The sequence below is a fragment of the Polistes canadensis genome, unplaced genomic scaffold (genome assembly GCF_001313835.1).
Source record: "Polistes canadensis isolate GaletaPanama2010 unplaced genomic scaffold, ASM131383v1 scaffold_115, whole genome shotgun sequence".
NCBI lineage: Eukaryota > Metazoa > Arthropoda > Insecta > Hymenoptera > Vespidae > Polistes > Polistes canadensis.
In genome coordinates, this window is record NW_014569662.1 from 78,458 (window position 1) to 96,403 (window position 17,946).

The 17,946-nt window shown below is 32.9% G+C and overlaps 1 protein-coding gene across 10 annotated transcripts in view; it reads left to right on the forward strand.

Annotated features, from left to right (window-relative positions):
- LOC106787803 (ETS-like protein pointed) overlaps positions 1 to 17,946 on the forward strand; it is an 82,244-nt gene that overhangs the window by 53,843 nt on the left and 10,455 nt on the right. For 9 of the 10 annotated variants that reach the window (XM_014750470.1, XM_014750471.1, XM_014750474.1 and 6 more), the window contains 3 exons: positions 5,421 to 5,537; positions 9,077 to 9,280; positions 12,522 to 12,791. In XM_014750470.1, the coding sequence (XP_014605956.1) occupies positions 5,421 to 5,537; positions 9,077 to 9,280; positions 12,522 to 12,791 (591 nt within the window). The remainder of the gene's footprint in view (positions 1 to 5,420; positions 5,538 to 9,076; positions 9,281 to 12,521; positions 12,792 to 17,946) is intronic. The other variant, XM_014750477.1, reaches the window with a different exon arrangement.

Here is a 17,946-nt window from a genome sequence, read left to right on the forward strand (position 1 = left end):
GCTCAACCTTATCGCTACGGCCGACTCCTCCTATCGCCTAAAGCCTCACCCTTCACCCCCTTCTCCTCCTCCTCCTCCTCCTCCTTCTCTCTTTCTCTTTTAATCTATTACCTCGAAGAAAAAGGAGAAAATGTCAATAAAAAAAAAACTTACTCTTTGATTTAATCAATGTTATATATATATATATATATCTCTTGATTACGTATATTTAAAAATTGTATTATTTATTTAAATTTATTTATATATTTAAATTTATATACCCACCTTTTAGAGATGTTATATTGTATTATTATCAATAACGCTTTACACCTTTGGTTTGATCTAATTTGACGATATTCAGATATAAAATGTATAAAATTGATTATTCCTATTCTTTCGTTATTATAATCTTTGCTTTTGAATCTTTGGAGGTTGTAAATTAATATTCAAGAGACTCGTTTAACCTATTTATTTTATTCAATTATTCAGTGTTTTAAAAAAAGAAATAATAGGAGGAGTCCTTGGATATATTTAAGTCCTCTTTGCTCGGTTGCGTTCTTATCTCATGGAAGCATGTGGTTTTTCTTGATAATCGTGAACGTCGTTATCGGCTCGACCTGTGGCAAAAACTTCTGCTTCTGTTTCTTCTTCTTCTTCTTTTTCTTTTTTATTCTCCTTCTCTTACCTCGAAAGTTTCTCCTATCTGCCCTTAAACCTTAATACGAACAATCTCTGTTGTATCACGTGTATACGAAGATACGTCTACAAGATACCTAATCTCTAGGATTTATTTTTCTTTCAACATTCATACACAAAACTTTGATTATTTTTCGTTCGAACTACTAAAGCAATTTTCTATCGAAAAACGTAACTTCGAATGAAATAGTTGTTTGTCTTATTCTTCTATCGCGCAAAATAATCCTCTGCCAGGTTTACGTGTTCATTTTATTTGTCTAAGTATTTCATTTGATAAATGAATTAATAAATAAATAAATAAATAAATAAAAAAGAAAAAAAATTATAAATGTGACGATCGTACCGTGTAAAATTCGATCGATTTTAGTTGGAGGAATACAAAAGAGGCTATCTATTTGAATTCTGTTTAACGAATGAAGAGGAGCCTTTTACGGTAATCGCCGAACGATGCAACAGGTGTACAAATACGTTCCCTAACAACAACCAGACCTGCTTGTGCAGTGCGGGGTGCAAGGTAGACAGGCGCACAGTAGGGCGCTTTGCACCGTGCACGGCTTCTTAATGCACGCAACGAGCTATACTGCTACAAGCGCAAATCGCTCTTTCCAACTGGATCGCTTTTAAAACCTTACCTCGAATTCCTATAACTTGTTCCATCCAGAAAAAAAAGAGAGAGGGATAGGGAGAGAGAGAGAGAGAAAACTTTGCATAAATGGATACAGAAAATTACCTTTAAATTATCTGACTAATATTTCAAATTATTTTCTTATTTTATTGTTTTTTTCTCTATTCATTATTTTTCATTATTTTAAAACACTAAACGTACAATGATCGGTCAAATGATCGTTCGTAAAATTTTTCACAGAATTTTTTTGTATAAGTTACAGTGCTATTTTTGGTAAGTCAAAAGTTCTTATTTCATAAATGGTATATTTTTTGCTTACCATATATCGTAAAATATATATGGCTTTTAAAAATACGGGAGGATTATTTGATTCGCTGTGGTAGAAATAAATATACATAAAGTTCGTTAAGTACTTATGTAAATATGTGTGTGAGTTCTTCACAGGTCAAAAGGATTAACTTGACTTATAGAAATAAAAATGTCATAATATAGAAATTGTTAAATTAAAACGTTTGAAAATATTTTCCCTTAAAAATATCTTCTTTTTTTTTTTTTTAAATGATTTTCGATCATTTTAATATTTTAATATTTTTAAATATGTAGGATGAATTATTCACGGTCTAAAAAAAATGACTCAACTTTAAGAATTTTATGAAAATTTTAACACCAAAGCATAAAAAATACAGTTTATTATTATTCTTTTTTAAAATTGAAACTAAAAATAATTTATGACAATGTATAAAATTGTGTTCTCGAACCTTTTTATCTAATGGAATTAATCGATTTATCAGATAATCGGCTAAACAGCTAAAAAAGGATTTGAATAATGAAATAAATTTTACAAAGAGGAGAAGAAGAAGAAGAAGAAGAACAAAATGTTGGATCCGAATTAAGAAACGTTTTGGAGACATTTAGGTGCAAGACTGTTAGCTAGTTCGCGACAGCTGCAGTAGGGTTCGTTTAGCTGCTGAGTTTAGAGAAGGAGAAGGAGAAAACGAAAGAAGACGAAAAAGAAGAGAAGGATATATAAGAGCTAAAGGAAAGAGGAAAAGAAAGAGAAAGAGAGATAGAAAGAGAGAGAGAAGACGATAGTGGCACGTGTCCTACGTCCGTTATAAGCTTGTCGAGGGGTAGGAACCCACTTAAACTGCTGAAAGAAAATGAGCGGTGCGCCCTTGGCTGACACTAACGATGCGGTTATTCTTTCCGTTGTCTTATCCGCCAATGAGATTAGTTACAAAGTAATATACCTTGTTATAGTACATATATCAGTCAATTTATGCGAAACTTTGGATAATTTACTTTGCAAATGATATTTTTTTTTATAATGGTCATGTGATATATATCGTAAAAATACAAGTGCAATAGAACAACATTTAATATAAATAAACGTATAAGGACGTAGAAAAAAAAGAAAAATATAAAAATACATTTACATATATTATAATTATAATTATTGTTATTGAATGAACGTCAAATAAGAAGCTAATGTTTATTGCATTAAATCTCATGTAATAAACATTAGCATTTTAAAAGGAACGCATTTCGTCGGGTCTGTTATTTATCGTTCGTCAGTATACTAACTCGTCTTTATACTTTAAGATTAATTAGTAATTACAATGACTTCGAAGAGATCTTAAGCCCTTTTTCTTCTATTAAACGCATTTACAAAAACACAAAAAGAGAAAAGAAATAAATAAAAGTGAATTTCGTGGAAAGAAGTAAAGGGACTTTTTTTATTATAGGAATTATTATAAAGCCAGGTTAGAATCGTCTACGAATGGTTTTTTTAAGCGAATTAAGGTTATCGTTTAAAGGGGAATACTTATCTACCGGTATAATTAGTATGGAATACGTATTTTCAAGCTGTACACGTGTGTACGCGTGCGTGTGCATGCGCGTTTACGTTATACGCGTATGCACGTACGTAAAAGAGCCACAAATAACGCGAAGTTATGGAAATTTATGTTGAACGAGAAGTGGGTTGGTGGTGGTGGTGGCGCTGAGGAGGAGGGTCAGGTGTCGACTGGGTCAAAAGTCAGATTCGAAAGGGATTGCATTACCATTTTGATTCGAACGATAGTTCAAAGCACTTTCGATGAGTTGACAACATTGGTGTTTTTCTTTCTTCTTTTTTTTTACTCTCATTAAACAAAATCTATTGGAGATGTTTTGTAATGCATAAAAAAGCAGCTGGCTTATATCTTACCAATCTTAACGTCGAATTCAAGATAAATAAATTCGATGGTTTTATCGCGCGAATTTTTGTTATCCAATTTGACAGTTCATTTGTACGAAAAAATATAATTATAATAAATATCAAAAAACACGAGAGAAATGATGAAAAATATTGTACGATAATCGCGAGTAACTCTATATTCATTATAATTATGGTTATGATTATTATGATGATAATAATGATGATGAAGATAATGATTATTATTTGAAGAACGTTCAAAAGAAATTCAAAGACGTGACATAACGAATGTGAACGTAATCGAAATAAAAAAACAAAAGTATACGTATATATTGTCTTTCGAGAAGAGAATCGCACGAGCCGATAAAATACGTTCCTTAAATGGTGTGGTTTTGCGCGCGCGTTAAATATTATAGAGACAGTTTGTAAATATATGTGTATATGAGAGTGTTCGTCGTTGTATTCTCGTCGTCGTCTTCGTGGACGACGGCTACGCATGATTGACCGCATGAGCGGTCGTGTTGCGCATGCTTAATGGACTTTTGCCACCGTGATTCTTTCGACGAAACGTGCTTTTGTAAATAACGTAATAACAATTTCATTCTTATATTTTTCCTAATAGTTTTTTATTTTGTTCTTTTTTTTGTTTTCAACTCCACGTCTCTCTTTTCTATCCTCACATTCTTTTATAATATTATTTTTTTTCTTATTTACTCTTGATATATATATATACGTGCACTTTTTACATTATATTAATTTTATTCATGACTATCTTCATTTTTATAAATTAAATATTTACTTGCGCGTGCGTGTGTGCAGCGGTGGTGTGTGCAGCGATGTGTGTGTGTTATTTTCTTAATTTAAAAACTATAAAATAATAAAATGTAAGTCAAGTATTGAAATCCATTGTCACGTAATTCCTCTTATGTACTTGTGTATTTAACCCATTTGCATCATGACACACTACTTAATATCAAATGCTTTTTGTTCTTATATTAAAATTACACACTCACGATATTCACATATACACATTTTATATATGCATTTTATAAGAAAGGCCAAGGATCGTCTTAAGACACATGAAATTGACAGGTATATACGCCATAAGGTGCCACGCCATTTGCCATGGTGCGTATGGCGCATAGAGTGCTGTTCGAGAATATATACACATAGATACACAGAAGAGAATAAGAATAAGAAGAAGAAGCAGAATAAAAAGAAGAAGAAGAAGAAGAGTAGAAGTGAAAGAAGAAGAAGAGAGAGAGAAAAGATATACGCACCTGCACCTGCCTTTGCCAGTTGTATCCCTCTTTTACGACGATGCTATCTAGGATGGTGCTCCTGGCCGTTGGCACTGACGCCACGCCGCTACGACACCTGACGCACGCGTACACATACATTCCCATGTATACGCAAATGGATAGATGTATAAATATATATATACACTAGCAGCAAGAGAAATACTTATATACACCTATACATAGACAATTACTTTAACCTCGTCTCTTTGGCTTCGTATATATGCATTCGCGAGAAATACCATTAACTTGCCCTCTCGTGCTTGAAAGAGAGTCTCCTCTTTCTCTAACCATGACGCCGTTCACCATGATTCTCACTTTCCATAGGAAACTATTTGCAAAAATATCACTACTATTTCTTAACAATATGTTTCTTCGTACAATGACATGCGATTTTTATTACGTAAGATAATAATTATTCACAACAAATCATTTTTATTTCTTTTTTCTTTTTTTTTTTTTTTTTTTTTTCAATTATTTTAAAGACACTGATTATGAAAATGGTTCCAATGTCTTTTATATATATATATATATATTTTATAATATGGGATAGAATCTATTTGTTTATGTAATGTTGACAGTTGTAAGAATATATATTATTGAATTATTTGTATTTTTGTTACAGATATACCGGCACAAGTGCCGCCGTTAACGCCTGGGACCAACAAAAAAATGACAGAGGCCCTAGAGGCCTCATTTGCTTCTTGGGAGAAAGAGAGAGTACGTCTAAATATAAATAAAGGTTAGTCTACATTTCTCCTTCTATCTTAAAATATGAATAAATACTAAAATTAAAGTAAAATATCAATCCACAAAATACCACCCACCTATACACAACAAACACACATAGATACACTCACACAGATACACATTACATATAAATATCCAATTATTATTATTAAATATGAAGAAGAGCGTGACTAATGAATTTGAATCCAATAACTGTATTCTTTAGTTTCGTTGTTCTCGTTCGATCGTTTGACTTGATATTCTATTCGTTGAACAATAAAAACCAGAAAGAGAAAGAAAGAAAAATAAAATAAAATAAAAGAACGAAAAATCACGAAAGTGATGGATACGCGCGAAAGAATTCTACTACATTTGCATTATGTATTATTGTATATAGGTAAAATATACATACATATGTAAGGTGTCCTGGCTTTGGGTATATGTGTATATATGTGTGTGTTTGTATTTGTGTAATACGTTATACTACTGGTTGAGATCGCGTGCGACGCCCGCACTTAGGCACGATGTAATGTGATGTGCGACGAGCCGACGATGTGCAGGAATTGTGAATGTGATGTTGATGGTTCTCTGATGGGGAGCCGATGCCACACATCCGGTATGCGCATTCAGAGCCACGCGGGTGTGACGTTACTTCCGGTCTACATGCTCCGAGTTCGTACCCTCGGGCCAGCAGATCACTTCCATGGTCTGACCTCCGTGAACCAACGATTGCCATTTCAAGCTTAAACCTTGTCTGTCTGTCTACATTTTTCTCTCTAGTTTTCAATCTCTTTTTTCTCTTTGTTCATTTGGTCATAGTGTAATATCGATTCTAGGTTAAACAACACAACTTCTTAAACCCGTATTTTTTCTTTTTAAATAATCTTACAATTAATATTTAAAAAGAAAATAAATGTCCCTAAAAGAGTAAAATTAATTGTTGAAAATAATTCTGACTCATCTTCTTGCATTCTTCAACTTTCTTTAATGTTGATTTCATGAGGAATTAAAAAAAAAAGAAAATAATTAATCTACAAAGTGTCTGGAATGAAAATAATCGATTTAATTAATTCGATTAATTCTACATACTCTTTATTTAGAAAATCTACCTTTTTGAATGAATCAATTATTACGATTGAGAAATATTAAAAGATTATCAAATTCAATATGTAAGTTATTCATCCACGTATTTGAATAATTTAAGTATAGTATAACACTGATTTCAATATTATTTTCAATTTAATCGTTTCTTATGTATGCACACTCTTTTTGAAATACTTTAGGAAACGAGTGTTACTATGTTAGAAGTAAAGTAAGTTTGTACAACAGGTATATACAAAAGTTCCGATCTACCTGCGTGAACCTTCCTAAATCAACTAACCGAGATCATATGTGTATGCAGTCCTGTCTTTTTGAAAAACTTTCATTTTCACAAATCTTTTCCTTTGATTTTTATGTACAATTGTGTGTGTATGTGTGTGTATGTTGATTATCGTTTTGTTTGAGTATCTAATAAGAACGTGATATATTATTATTATCATCGGCTATTGTACTTTCTAATAATCATTACATCGTCGTCATTATTATTTTAAATAAAATGAAGAAGAATACATAAAAATGAAAATTTTCGAAATTTTGAATATCGTGTACGAAAATGGCATTGATTCGGCACACAAGATAAAATATTAATCAAATTCTTTAAATGACCGATCATTTACGAACAAGTAAAACAGTACAATCAAACGATTTAAAAAAATAAATATTATCGATAATGTGTTTGTATAAAAACGTTCGAAAATTCTTATTAACGATAAACAGATCTTGCTCGTTGAAAGTCAATGGCGGACTGAGGAGTAAAGAAGAAGAAGAAGAAGTGTAAGAGAAAAAGGGAGAGTAAAAGAGAAAGATAAAAAGAAAGAGAGAGAGAGAATGAGAGAGAACGACGAAAGAAGGACGAACACAGAGTCTGTTAACAATACTGACAAGGAATAAGTTATGTAAACATCGACACGATCCTCAAACATAGTCGGTCGCTTTGATGACGGTGTGCCGTTAGACACGCTCGCCTTGCTCTTTACTCACCTTTTCTATATTTATATATTATTATCATCCCACGTCTTTTTCTCTTTCTCTCTCTCTCTCTCTCTCTCTCACACACTCACTTTTTCTCTCTTCCGATGTGCGAAAGTATCTCATCGTTTTCTACGAATCATTCCGTCTCTTTTTCTCAACCGATCGTCGGCTTCCATTCATAAAAAGATCTTGGTTCTCTCATCACGTATCCCAAGAAAGACTAGAAAGAGAGAAACATATGTGTAAGTATGTATTTCGATCGAAGCCAAGATTTCGATCGTTATATACAAATTTAAAGGGGGAGAGAGAGAGAGAGAGAGAGAGAGAGAGAGAGAGGGATGTAAATTTTGTTCGGTTCTTTTCTTCTTTCTTTCTTTTTTCTTTTCCTTTTTCGTCTCAACTTTGTTTAACTCTTATGAACGTTTACCTTCGCACCTTCTCCTTTTAAAAAGAAAGAGAGAGAGAGAGAATGAACGTCTTCATTTTCTTTTTTCTTTCTTTCTTTTTTAATTTTAACGTCGTTCTGTTAAACGATCATCATTGTGCTAAACGATCTCTTAACGAAGCGCCTATTGCTATTTCATTTGAAATGCACGCGTCAATGTGTTTGCGTTTTCAAAACTAATGAATTGTCAATAAATTTGCGTTATGAGAGGTTTGGTTGATCATGAATTTCGAATTTGTTTTTTTGTACGTTCTCGTTCTTTTTCCGTAACTGTTAGTTCAAAATAATGAAAGGGTAGGGCGAATATAAGGGAAGTCAAAAAGAAAAATAACGTGTCAGTTGTTGAAAAGACGTCAGAACGTCAACCTGTAGGGAGAGAGGGGTGTTTCGTCTCGCCGACATCATCATTTCTGTTTGCATTATGAGCCGAACTGTACTTTTACGTAGGAAGATACCGCGAAACAATGCAAGACGCGCGTGCAAATATGGGCGCGCACTTCAAATGGGACATTCCAATGTTTCTCGGTATTTCTTTCTACCCAAAGAGAACTCTATATGGATTCGGACGATAGCCTTTAGGTTCCTTTCCATATTTTTTTACTATTCAATTTATTATCTAATACATTTCATTGATGTTAATTTAATATATATTTTTTTTCTTCCACGAGCCAATCATTTTTAAGTAATTTTTAACTTGTAATTGGTTTGTAGTGTTTAAATCTAAATAAAAAGTTTCGATCAACTGTAATATCTTTTCAAATATATAATATTGTTAATAAACAATCATAGAGTGGTTTGAAAATGTCTAATTAATTGAAAACTAGTAATCAAGCTTGTGGCTTTTAAATTTAACAAAAATTCAATCATTTTCGATTCTCCCAAAGAGTATTGTTCAACTCTGCATTTTTATATTTTACAAATTAATATGATATTATTGTTGTCCCAATGAATCGCAGGAAGTTTAAGTGATATCCAAGATAACGTATTAGTTGGTATCTTATTTAATGAGACAATCTCGTATAATGTTTTTTCAGACCCAAGGCAATGGTCGGAAGCAGCTGTCGCCCACTGGTTGCATTGGGCTATCCGTGAATTTTCGTTCGAGGGTGTGGCCATGCAACCCTGGCAGCACATGACCGGAAAACAGATTTGCGCTATGGGAAAGGAATCCTTTTTAGCACGTGCCCCAGCCTTCATGGGTGACATTTTATGGGAACACCTTGAAATGCTGCAAAAAGGTACACGTAACTTTTATATCTCATTCTTCTTCTTATTCTTCTTATTCTACTTTTCGTTTTTTTTTTCTATCCTATGAACACACACTTGCATCTACTTTTTTTCGGAATCTATTTTTGAATCTACGAAGAAGTTAGTCAATCTACGAGAGCATATATATATATATAAATAACTTCCACTAAAAGGGTGAAAACATCTCTGTAGAAAAATAGAAAAATCTATAGGATGAAGATAAATCGTTATAGCACCTGTTTTTCCAATCTTCTTTTTTTACAATAGATCCAACGTGTCGACAAAGAAACTATTCAATGTACCAGCAGTGTCGATCATTGACAAACTTCTTCGTAAACTCGTAACTTCCACGAAATGGATGAAAACGCGTTTAAAAAAAAAAAAAACAGAAAGAAAAAATAGAAAAATATGTAGAAAAACGTATACGTATACACTGAAACGTGTGTCTGTGTACGTTTCAATACGTGATGGAGATAGATCGTTAGATGCAGGAGTAACAGGAGCAGGATCGGTAAAAACAGATCGAATTTCCGTAAAATCGCAATATCACGGCAGGTACGCGGACAAAGGACAATGACGAAGGGGAAGTACTACTTCTGCCCCCGTTCCCCCTGTTCCTCCAGCTCCTACTCCTCCTTCTCCTCTTCATTCTCCTATGTATATTGAATCGACGTTCAGAGTTTTTATTCGAATGTGAAGGATAGAATGGGGAAGGGAGAAAGAATTACGAGATGAAGATGAAGAAGAAGTAGAAGAAGAAGAAGAAGGGAAAAAAAATAAAAAGGAAAAATAAAAAAGTATGTGAGGGAGAGAGAGAGAGAGAGAGAGAGAGAAAAGTTTTTCGGGTATAGAAATTCTTATTCCGGATATCCTGCAACCAACAGAATAGCCCCGTGCCAATGTCTCGGCCACTTAGGTGCTTTTACAAGCCAGCAATTGAATACCCACAGGATCCACTCGAGTTTCGATCTCTCGAGATCTATCGTTATCCGGTGATAGTAAACGAAAACAAGAATGAGAATATTTTGTGTGTGTATTAGAAAATATATAAAAAAGATTTGTCTTCTAGCATTTATTTTTATTTTATCTATATCGATCTGTCGATCTATCTATCAATCGTTTGTTTTATTTATTTGCTGACTCGCGTAGTTACAAATATTTAATAATCATATTTTTTTTCAATCGAATGATTTATTATTCTTCACCGAGTTCCATGTGTTTGTCGTATCGAAAATATATAGAAAAAAAAAAAGAGATAAGAGAAGGAGAATGAAATCGAATCGAAAGGAGGACAGGAAGCGGAGCTTCATCCATGATTTAACTTCCATCGAGTAAACTCCCATACTTCCTTATCGATTATTCGACTTTTTCTATTCGTCATGCTAGAAAATTTACGTACTGCCTGTCAGTCATCTTTCTCTATCTTTCATTGCTTTTATTATTTGTATTTTTAATTTAACGTTTTGAGCTTTAACAAAATTTAATATAAGTTTCATTCAAATTTATTCACTTTTAGTATAAAAATTATTTACTAAAAAACTTTTCAAAGAACTAGCAAAGTTGTACAATTTACAGCATTGCAATCTCTGATTTGATTTTCTCCTCTGATTGGGAGGGGTTGTGTATGGCTGTGTGTGTCTGTGCCCTAGAATTTATTCTTTTGAACGTTGTTTAAATAGTAATTTGTTATTTTATAGAATATCAAAGTATTATGTTCGATGTAACATATATATATATATAAACTTTTTTTAAAAATCAGACGTCATATATAAACATGATAATATTACGTTAAGAAAATTTCATTCATAGTCGAGTATATGTAATAATATTCTCATGCGTGTATTACGTTAATCGTCATCATCATCATTATCACCTTCCACGATCATTTTAGATTCTCGCAAATGATCTATATGACTATGGAGGTAATAAAGTGTTTATTCTAGAACGTTATTATATATATATATATATATATATATATGTATTTGCACACTACCATGACATACACCCGGGGAGCATGGGTAATCGCTTTGATTCCATGAACGAGAACGGATATTAGGAAACCCGTTGTGTTGTAAAGTGAAAATAACAAATAAAAAAATAAAGAAAAAAGTAGAAACTGAAAAGCTGCATCCTCCTCTTATTTCTAAGCAAGCAAGCAAGCAAGCAAACAAACAAACAAGCAAGCACGATCGAGTCACAGTGAAACTTGCCGTTTGCTGCTGTTCCGCGCTGACCGATGCGATCTCCGATCATCGCTGTTGTGTTATTGTTACCTCGCTTTCCTTCAATTTGTCCTATTGTTACTAAAAACTTTTACGAAATTACCTGATTATAAGATTCTTTACTTTTGGAAGATAAAAATATATTTTTTTTTGGTTGTAACATATAAAATATGTTTCTCTGTGTAATCAAAATAAATGTAAAATACAAAACAGATTTGTTTCCAAATAATATTTGGTGCAATTTCAAGATGTGTCCTATAAGATCTACCATCTTCTTTTCCTTTTGTTATTTTTATTTTATTTTGTTTTTCCTCTGTGGTGTTCAGATTTTACAAGTTTGATAATTAATCTCTTTCTATTTCAAGCATATATTACGTTAAACATATATACATAAGTATATTTATATGTAAATTTCTGTAAAAAAAAATATATCTTCTTCTTTATAATGTTCACGTATAGAAAAATTGGTTTTTTAAATAATAGCAACGATCGTGGAACATTTTACAAACTGGATAATTAATCTTTTTCTATTTAAAGCATATACTGCAATGAAAAAAAATATATATTCATATATACGTATGTGAATGTATATATATATATATATTTGTTCACATCATAACAAAGCAACGTTTTCCAAGCAGGATAATTAATCGTTCCTTCTATCTCGAGCATGCTCCATTTTGTGGTCGCCAATTGCGTCGCATTTATAACGCTATCATACTAAGATAAAAGCTCGTTTCTCGTTCTCGTTGACTTTCGTCCGACATTCTTCTCTCTTTCATCGAATTAATTAAAAAGACAAATTTGTCGCTAGATTTTAACATTTTAAATACTAATCGATGATCATTCTCATAAAAAGTATATAAACCTTACACGATTAGGGGTATCTACAATAAATATAAAAATAAAAATGCTGAAGATCGAATACTTTCGTAAGTTTGAATACCTTGAACTTGTGAATACCCTTCGGGATTCATTGGTTTGACAAAGTGTTCAATTTTAAATTTAGATGTCGATGCTGAGAAGGCCTCATTGGAGAATACTGCAACAAGCAACTTGTACGAAAGCGTATGCGTACCAGATTTAGGTGATTTTTTGGGATACCAAGATTCGTCTGGTCATCAGGATCACAAAAGTCCAGCTACGACACCAGCAAGTTCTAACAGCACTAACTCGTCCGGCCAAACGCACGGTCCTACCACTCAGACAACAACCCCTACGCAACAACAGCCATCGTCCGGCGCTGTTTCTTTGGCCTCGAGACAATATCATAACGACGGTAAGTCGTTAGTTATTTTTCCTATCTATAGACAAAAATACCTATTCATATTATTTATCTACATGTGTCAACGATGATAAATCGATTAGTCAAATGTGAATGATCTTCTCATGGAAATATTTCTAAACGATTATTAGAATTTTTTGTTGCTGCTTTTCGTTTCTTTTCTTTTTTTTTCTTTTTCTTTTTTTTAATCGACCAGTCGGACGAAGGATGATGAATGAACGAAACGTTTTCCATTTATTTCTGACAGAATTAACTCTCGCGAATTTAAGAACGATGTTGCTGCCATGTTACGTCAGGCTAAGTGATAGGATCTCTCATTAGCATCGTCTACCGTCACTCACGCCTTCTTATTCTTATTCTCTTCTTTTTCTTATTCTCCTTCTTCTTCTTATTTCGCAGATAGTATTGCATATAACCTATCAAGTTTGAAGAAATAACTCTCATTTTCATTATTTTAATCGATCAAAAATGACAATCTTCGTTTTTGCTGTTCTTCCATCAATTCGATTTTTAAATTAATAAGAAATTTTATTATAAAACACACATTAATAATTAAATCATATACAATATCCTTTTTTTAACAACAATTAAATAACAATTTAATAACAAATGCAAAATAATGAAATATGAATACGTTTAGGGAATATAAAAACGATGGTAAAATCGTAAAGGATGTTTTATCAATGAAAAGAATTAAAAAAGAAAAAGGAAAATAGTATCAAAGATAGAGAGAGAGAGAGACGGAAATCGAATGAAATAGAATGGAATGGCACGGAATGATGGAGAAGATTATAAAGCGAGTCTCTTCTACGCTAGCAGGCCAACAATTATCTAGTCTCTGGTCTAGGGGGGGCCTTACGTCATTGCAACAGTGACCGTGGCTGAACGAGGGAAAGTCTGAGCGTGCGAGTAGCCCTCCTCCACCTTCTTCTCCTCGTCACCCTCATCCTCACCCTCATCCTCCTCCTCCTCCTCATTCTCCTCCCACACTGCTCGTTCACTCTTTGTACGCTTCACCGCGGACGATGAAGAAGACGATTCGCGAATTACTCTCCAAACAACATATTTTCTTTCAACCCAACGCGATGATTTCTCATTCTCTCAGAAAGATTATGGTCTTTTATTTATAAGTTAAGTATTTAACTCCTGGTGGTTAGAAAACAAATATTATGTAATATCGCGATAAAGAAATAAGAAGAATATATAAAGGAAACAAAAATATACGCAACAAGTGAAATAGAAGGAAAATTAAAAAGCTACGCAAACAAATAGTTTCTGTGTTTGAAATAAAAAAAAAAAAAAAAAAAATAATCATTGTAGATATTAAATAGAAGTTAAAATACATATAAGTACACGAATGGAATCTTCAATCGTAGATCGTTAATGAATAAAAGAAAGAAAACGTGTATATATATATCTAGTGAAATGTTTTTTCGTTAAATAATTGATACTAATTCAAGTTAAATGCATGGCGTGATTAGAATCCTAATATTGAATCGGATTGTTGTTATTATTATTATTATTATTATTATTATTATTATTATTTTAGTATCTAATTAATAATTGAATATTTGAATGATTTATCGTCGAACGATTTCATGGCCGTTCAATAAGATAATCGAGTTAAAAAGAACACCAAAGATTGTTGTTACTCCTTCTATTAATGGTGAGAATGAAAATAAAATAGAATTAGAGAGAGAGAGAGAGAGAGAGAGAGAGAGAAAAAGAGAGAATGATCAGAATGCTGTGTGGCCCATCGTGGTTAGTTAAAACGCGATGGTTGCTTAACAAATAATCATTGTACTCGTCGGTACGATTGACTAAGCTTTCCCATAAAGGTACCAATGGCGTCACAATGATACGCCGATCCTTTTTTGGTTAGCGGGACCGACGTCGTGCTTTTAGAGCCTAAGGCAATGGTTTTCAAAGTGATACGTCAATATATAAATTAATTACAAAAATTCAATAATCAGGTTTTCTTCCCAAAAAAAAAAAAATAGGAAAAATCATCATGAAAGTTTAATCGAAAAAATCGATCATTTCCACACAATAATAATTCTAAACTATAAAATCAATTGTTTCAAATAAAAAGGAAATAAATTATTGGTGAATTATATTTATATATATATATAAAAAAATTTAATGAAGGGTGGGTTATTTTGATTATAAAAGTTTGAAAACCACTGGCATGGGGGAGGGGGGGGCCCACTGAAGGAATCGATTTTGCACGCACACACGATAGAGTAAAAAAGAATCGTCCTTTGTCGTGTTGCGTCTCCGAATGCCAGCAAGTTTTAATTTATACATACGATATATATATACAGGGTTGCTTGCTAGCACGCGGGAGTTTTCTTATATGTGTGATAATGTATATATGTATATGTTTATGTATGCGTACGATCGTTTGTGGGTCCGTGCACGTGCGACGCGACGCATGTACGTGACGCGAAGCAACGAACGTTTCTCGTCGTCGTCGTCGTCGTCGTCGTAGTCGTCGTAATCGTCATCGTCTTAGAAACAAGCTTCGAGTTCTCAGTTCTTCTCTTCGATATATACACACACATTTTCTAAATCTTTTATCTTTCGTTATTACTTTTTTGTTTTCTATTTCTACAAAAATGTTTGTCTAATTTAATAATAAATATCAACTTGGAATAATTGAATATATATATTATATTGATACATATTAATTGTTAAATAATTTCAAACTTAAACAAACAAATCGTCTAATAGTTTTTGTACTTTTTCTATAACAAATTAATTATATATTATAATATAATTATATATACAAATAAATTGCATATTAATTCATTTCGTTTATGTATTATATACATAAGATTATATTTTTTTTTTTTTGATTTAAATATTATAAACAAATTTGATATACCAAGTGTATAATATAACGAATGTTTCTCAGAATATTTTTTTCTCGCGCGAGAGAGAGAGAGAGAGAGAGCGTATGAGTGTGTATGAGAGAAAGAAAGAAAGAAAGAAAGAATCGAAGATAGAAAAAGGTTTTCTACCAAACGTAAGACGTGAGCCAAAAGGCGTAGGGATAGGAAAAGGGACGACGGGGTAGTTGGCGCAGGTTGTATTCATTCGTTCGTTCATTCATACTTCGTACTACAAAGACTCGAGCTCATTCAGTACTCACGACACGCACACTCACATATCTCACTCTCTCCTCTCTCTCTCTTTCTCTCTCTTTTTCTCTCTTTTTCTATATATGTATGTATTCTTTTCGTCCCTTTTCTTTTTCCTGTGCGTGTTCTTCTTCTCTTCGATATATTCGCTTTCTCTTTTACTCATTCTCGACGTCTTCCTTCATTTTAATCTCTCTCTCTCTCTCTCTCTCTTTCTTTTTCTTTCTTATCCACGTATCTATATCATCAATGTAGTACATATATATATATAACATACACACAAATTTATATGTAAGAGAAGTAAAAGAAGAGGTAAAACGGGATTGGTCCGCCGCGAACGAGTAAGTAAGGCGGGCTGAAGGGCTACGAAAAAGGAGGGTAAAATGTAAGCTCACATTACGACCGGAAGTCGTAGTAGAAGTGGAGGCAAAGGGAGGAGCAGTCCTACCCCAATATATTCTTCTAAAAAGCGAGATAGTTTTATAATGTCCTCGAGTGCTCCTCCCTTAATGCATCCAAAAATGCATGCATTCCCCTCTCTCCTTTTTTTTCTTTTTCATTTTCTTCTGGCGTATAAGCGAAGGTATTGTTGCTCATTTCTAAAGGGAACAGGGAATCGTCGAGACGCCTAAAACGTATTGAAACTAGCTTAGAATAGAGAAGTGGCTACCGAATCTTCGTTCGTTCGTTTTATGTCAAACTCGTGCTGAAAATATGTACTCTCTATTCTTTCGTATATATAATGTAATATAATATAATATATATATATATATATATATTAAAAGAGCATTATCATTTGTGATTCATACAAGTTGTCAGCTTTATTCGTACGTTCTTGTATTCGTTATAAAATATATATATATATATATATTAAAAGAGCATTATCATTTGTGATTCATACAAGTTGTCAGCTTTATTCGTACGTTCTTGTATTCGTTATAAAAGATAATAATGAAAGAATGATAAAAAAAAAAAAGAGAGTGAGTTAATTATCTAAAATTTGTACTCAAAAAATAATAATGATTCACGTTGCGTGGTAAATGTTAAAAAAGGCAACAAATGTTATAATAGAAAAACATAATATATGATATACCTGTGTCAAGATTCATTTCCGAGACCTAGTAAAAGACTGATCGAGAATGTAAAGGTAATAAGGCTTCCCAAAAAAAAAAAAGGGACTTATCTTCTCTTTCTCTCTGTAAGTAAATTTGAAATCAATGTATCAAGCAATGTTAGACGTACACATCCCATTATTCTTAATTAATTTTAAAATATTTATAATTAAAAACTAAACTATAAAAGACATAGATCATAAAGAGAGAGGGTACTTCTCGTAAGTCCCATCGTTGCTATCGCCACTGACAAACCTTAGTCTCTCTCTCTCTCTCTCTCTCTCTCTCTCTCTCTTTTTCTCTCTTTTTCTCTTTCTTTCTCTCTGTCTATGAAAGCAAGGCACGAGGCGTAAGGGAAAGAGCACTTCCGGTCCCCTCTACATCACGTGCGAGCCGCCGAACAGAGAAACCCCCGGTTCCCTCGTCCCTCCTTACATCCGGCCTACGTCTCTCTCTCTCTCTCTCTCTCTCTCTCTTTTTCTCTCTTTTCCTCTCTTCCACCTCTCCCAACAGCCACGACTCCCTCTCAAAAATAGGCTAGAAGGGCTCCTTCTCATAGCGGCCGTTTCGTCGATGGACGGGAAAAGACGTGCCTAAGCTCTATATTAGTTCTACCCAAAAACGTGACCTTCTTCTTCTTACTATTATTATTATCATCCTTCTTTTCCTTTTTATATATATATATATATATATATATATATATATATATTGTAACTCAGAGCTCATGAAATTTGTCTGTCTGCTTATCGGTCATTTTTATTCCATTTCGAACGTCTGATTATTATTTCATTTATATCCGATTTCGGTAATATAATCAATCGTTCATTTATTTTCCAAATATTCGATCACGTCCTATCAAAATTTAATCTAAAGATTTGTATTGAAAATAGGATA